General features: G+C 57.7%; 1 protein-coding gene across 1 annotated transcript; it reads right to left on the bottom strand.

The window, feature by feature from the left end:
* Positions 1–236: 236 nt before the first annotated feature.
* HES4 (hes family bHLH transcription factor 4) lies at positions 237–2019 on the bottom strand. The gene is given in 6 exon segments (XM_038166727.2): positions 237–730; positions 732–800; positions 803–1254; positions 1390–1477; positions 1572–1667; positions 1830–2019. Coding segments are annotated over 6 exon segments (885 nt in total). The 5' UTR covers positions 1941–2019; the 3' UTR covers positions 237–661.
* Positions 2020–4752: the final 2733 nt, after the last annotated feature.

A 4752-nucleotide genomic window follows, 5' to 3' on the forward strand; every position in this document is an offset into this window, starting at 1 on the left:
AGGGGTATTGGGGTCGTACATTGCTCAGGTTCCGGGGGCAGAGTTTTAGGAATTGTGTTTTTTTTTTTTGTGCTATTTCAGCAGGGCCAGACCCCCACCCCCATTCCCTCCCCTCTATCTCTTGCAGGAATCCCTTCCAACAGCCTTACTTAAGGCCATAAAGTTTGCTCCTACTTCTTTTTCCCCCCCTCCTGAGGATTAGCTTTGTCCCTGCTAAATGAAAAGGAGGAAAAAAATCTATTTCAAAGAGTTTATTTAAACACCTGCATTTTTTTTTCTCTTTTTTTTGGAAGTCTCCAACACAGGCACGCAACACACACACAGACAAACGGGGTACAAACAACTTTGGCATTATACTTCTCGAATATTTGTTACAAAACTATTTCTCATTTATTTCTTTTTTTTTTTTTCTTAAAAAACTTATCTCAAATAAAGGCATTTCAAAGGAGTAAAAATACAAGTCGAGATCCCAACCTCTGAAAATAATAAATAGCACGTTCATATTTCATATCGAGGTCCTTTTTTTTTTAAATCCTCCATTCTGTTTTATGTTTTTTTTTTAAAAAAAAAGAAAAACCCGAGCATAACAGGGCTCCATACAACGGAGCCAAGCGGAGTTCCGTGCCTTTTATAATTATTTTTTTTTTTTGCTCTGGGCAAGTCACCAAGGCCTCCAGACGGATTCGCTGCGCTCTGCCACGGGGCTCCCCGCCTGGGACACCGGCACAATGCTGCCCCCAAATGATGTCAAGCCCTGCACCGGGGATGCCGACGGGGTGGCGGATGCATTCCCCGATCCTCCTCCTCCCGTAGACACGGGGACGTTGGCGTTGGCGTAGAGCGGGATCACGGGTCCGGAGCCGGGTGGGAAGGCTGGGTTGGGGATGAGGAAGGCGAATTGACCATCGGTGGCCGGGACGAGCTGGAAACCCCCATAAACCTTAGGGGACAAGGCTTCGGCGGGGTTCATCTTGCAGGGCACGGGCACGGCTCCGGCGGCGGGTGGCAGCTGGACGTGCAGAGGCTGTGCCAGATGCGCCGGCTGCCCGGCGGGCGGCGGAGGAGGAGGTGGTGGTGGGGGGTAATTCATGGCCACGATCTGCCCCAAGCAAGCCGAGAGGTGGCCGAGCAGGCGGGTACGGACGTCGGCGTTGACCCCCTCGCAGGTGGAGAGGAACCGGGTCACCTCGTTCATGCACTCGTTGAAACCAGCCCGGTATTTGCCCAGCACCGTGGGGTCGGCGCTGAGGGCGGCTGCAAAAAAAAAAAGGGGGGCGGCTCGGTGAGCGGCTGCAGGGTGCAAACAGCCACCCAGCTCCACTGGAAAAACCTAAAAAGGGATTTTTTTTCCCTAAATAAAAGGGGATGGGAGGGATGCTCGGTGCTCACCCGTCATCTGCGCCCGCTGCAGGTTCCGCAGGTGCTTCACCGTCATCTCCAGGATGTCCGCCTTCTCCAGCTTGGAGTGCCGCGAGCTCTGCGGGACGACAGCAGCCGTCAGCCCCCCTTTTCCTCCTCACCCCCAAACCCTTCAGATCCCGCGTTTTCACCCCAAAAAGCCCCAAACTCACGTCTTTTTTCAGCGCGTCCAGGATCAGCGTCTTCAGCTGCCCCAGGCTCTCGTTGATGCGCGCCCGGCGCCGCTTCTCCATGATGGGCTTGGAGGACTGCGGGGAGAGCCTCGGTTGGTGCCCGAACCCTTCCCCCCCACCCCCTAATTAATTAATTTTTCACGCCGTTCGCCCCCCTCCCCATGCACCGACCTCAGCACGGCCGCCTGCTCGCCGCCATCCACCTCCGCTGCGCGCCGGCCGGGCCCCGCCATTTACCTTGCGGTGCTCGCTGGCGCTCCGGGGCTTGTCCGGCGTGTGGCTAGCGGTGGCCGGAGCCCCGGCGATGGGCGAGGCGGTGGGCTTCTCCGGGCCCGTGTCTGCGGGCATGGCGCTGCGGGCGGCGGAGGCACCGCGGAGCTCCGGCGGCGGCAGCGGCGGGGCCGGGAGTGGCGGCTCCCGGCTCCCCCCCCTGCCTTTTATACCCGCCGCCCGCTCCCCATTCGTGGGAAACCGCCGCCGCGGCCGTTCCCACAGCGCCGCCGCCCAATCAGAGCGCGGATCGCCTCCCCCGCCCGCCCCCCCCCCCGCCGCTCGGCAGCGGGCGCTGCGATTGGTCGGCCGGGGCGTCACGCGCGCGCGCGCGCGCCGCCCGCCCCCTGGCTCGCGCGCTCCGCGCCGCGCCCCGCCCTTTGGCGGGAGGCCGCCCGGCGCGCGCGGGGGCCACGAGGGGCACGCGGCGGCGGGCGGCGGGCGGCCAATCGGAGGCGGGCGGGCGGAGGAGGCGCCTGCTGATTGGCTGGCGGGGAGCCCGGCTGTCAATCAGGCGGGAGGCGCTCGGCCCCGCCCTTGGCCGCCCGGCGCCCGGAGCACGTGCCGCCCCGCGCCCGGCAGCCCGCGGGGGGAGGCCACGCCCAGCGGGGCGCGCGCCGGGCGCCGTGCAGCGAGCAGCGGGCGGCGGGAAAGGGGAACGGGCAGCGGGCAAGGGGAAGGAGCAGCGTGCAAGGGGTGATATGCACCGTGCAATGGGTAACATGCACTGTGCAAGGGGAATATGCACTGTGCTAGGGGTAATGAGCAGCATGCAATGGGTAATGGGCACCGTGCAAGGGTAACAAGCACTGTGCAATGGATAACATGCACTGTGCAATGGGTAACATGCACCGTGCAAGGGGAATGAGCGCCGTGCAATGGGTAAAATGCACCGTGCAAGGGTAACATGCACTGAGCAAGGGGTAATGAGCAGTGTGCAAGGCTAACATGCACCGTGCAATGGGTAGCGAGCACCATGTAAAGGTGATGAGCGCCATGCAAGGGTAATAGGCACCGTGCAAGGGTAACATGCACCGAGCAAGGGGTAATGAGCAGCATGCAAGGGGTAACATGCACTGTGCAACGGGTAAAATGCACCGTGCAAGGGTAACATGTACTGTGCAAGGGGTAACGAGGAGAGTGCAAGGGGTAATGGGCACCGTGCAAGGGTAACAAGCAGCGTGCAAGAGTAACATGCACTGTGCAAGGGGTAACGGGCGCCGTGCAAGGGGGTAATGAGCAGCTTGCAATGGTAACATGCGCCATGCAAGGGGTAACGGGCACCGTGCAATGGGCAATGAGCATCATGCAGTGGCAACGTGCACTGTGCAAGGAGTAATGAGCACCAAGCACCATGCAAGGGGTAATGAGCACCGTGCAGTGGGCAACGTGCAATAGGTAATGAGCACCGAGCACTGTGCAAGGGGTAACGAGCACCGTGCAACAGGTAATGAGCACCATGCGCTGAGTACCATGCAATGGGTAACGGGCACAGGGCACCCACTGCTGCTTTTCCTGCCACTTGCATCCTTTTTTATGCCAGTTCCATATTTTTTTATACCATTTTCATCCATTTTTTTATGCCAGTTGCATCCCTTTTCTATGCCACTTCCATCCACCTTTTTATACCATTTCCATCTCCTTTTTACACCAGTTCTGTCTCTTTTAAAAAAAAACAATTTCCATCCCTTTTTCTATACCACTTCCATCCCTTTTTTATGCCACTTCCATCCCTTTTTTATGCCACTTCCATCCCTTTTTCCTACACTTCCATCCCTTTTCCTACCACTTCCACCCCTCTTTCCTACCAGCCCCCTCCTGTTTTGCACCAGCTCCATCCCTTTCCCACCCGTTCCACGCAGGGGCAGCAGCATCGCCTGCTCTCACGTTAAACCACACAAAAACCCCCTGGAATCACTGCACTCCTCGCTGCTCGTCCTCCTGTAGACAGCAAAGCTGCAGGGGAACGCATTTATTTCGGGCTCCTCCATCCAAGGTGCACGCAACCACAGCTCCTGGCTGATGCATTAATGGCATGATTGCAATTAAAAAAATAACACGAAACGAGTGGTTTTCCAACAGAATCCACACCCAGTGGTGCAACCCCCAGGCCGGGAGCAGTGAATCCTTCTCCAGGTGACACCTTAGGAGTATTTTTGTCATGCTGTACCCCTGCCACGATGCCTTTTTCCTCAAATTCCCAAAATCTTCAGGCTTCAAACGTGCTCAGCGAGACCTGGGGGAGCCTCTCGGGTCCGAAAGCACCTTTGGAAGAAGCCAGGAGCTGGCCCTGCCCCAGGAATGGTATTTTGGGGATGTTTTCTTGCCTTGCACCACCTCTTGTTCCTACCGAAGCCGGCCTGTAGATAAAGTCGTGGTTACAAATTGGAGCCAAAGGTTGATTGCAAAAGCCTCCTGGATCGGGGAGGAAGCTGTTTGGGAGCTGCGTTCCTCATCCCCTGACTATTGGGGGCAATAACGTGACCCGGTGCTGGGAGCAGCTGGGGCTGCTCCTTAATTAGGGTCTGGGGGGGGAAAACGAGGCCCTGGCTCAGCCTTTTGCTGGCCTTGCAGCACGGTGCATGCTCCGGTGGCTTGCAGAGGGCAGGATTTTTGAAAGCATCTCGGGATGGAGAGCGGGGATTTTCCATCCGAAAGCTGGGGTGAAAAGTCCCCGAGATCCCTCCCCGGGGCACGGCCTGTAGGTTTAACCTTGATCCCTCCCAAATCCATCACGTTCATACACGTATTAAAAAATAAATAAAAAAAAAAAAGCAGCTTACAGGCTCCTTCCACCCTACACATTGTGGGGTGGGTGATTAGCCCTAATATTCGTGTTGGGTGGGGGCAGAGGAGGACACAGCGCTCGCAGCCCGGATGCTCGCGGGAT

The sequence above is a fragment of the Anas platyrhynchos genome, chromosome 22, assembly GCF_047663525.1.
Source record: "Anas platyrhynchos isolate ZD024472 breed Pekin duck chromosome 22, IASCAAS_PekinDuck_T2T, whole genome shotgun sequence".
Lineage (NCBI taxonomy): Eukaryota > Metazoa > Chordata > Aves > Anseriformes > Anatidae > Anas > Anas platyrhynchos.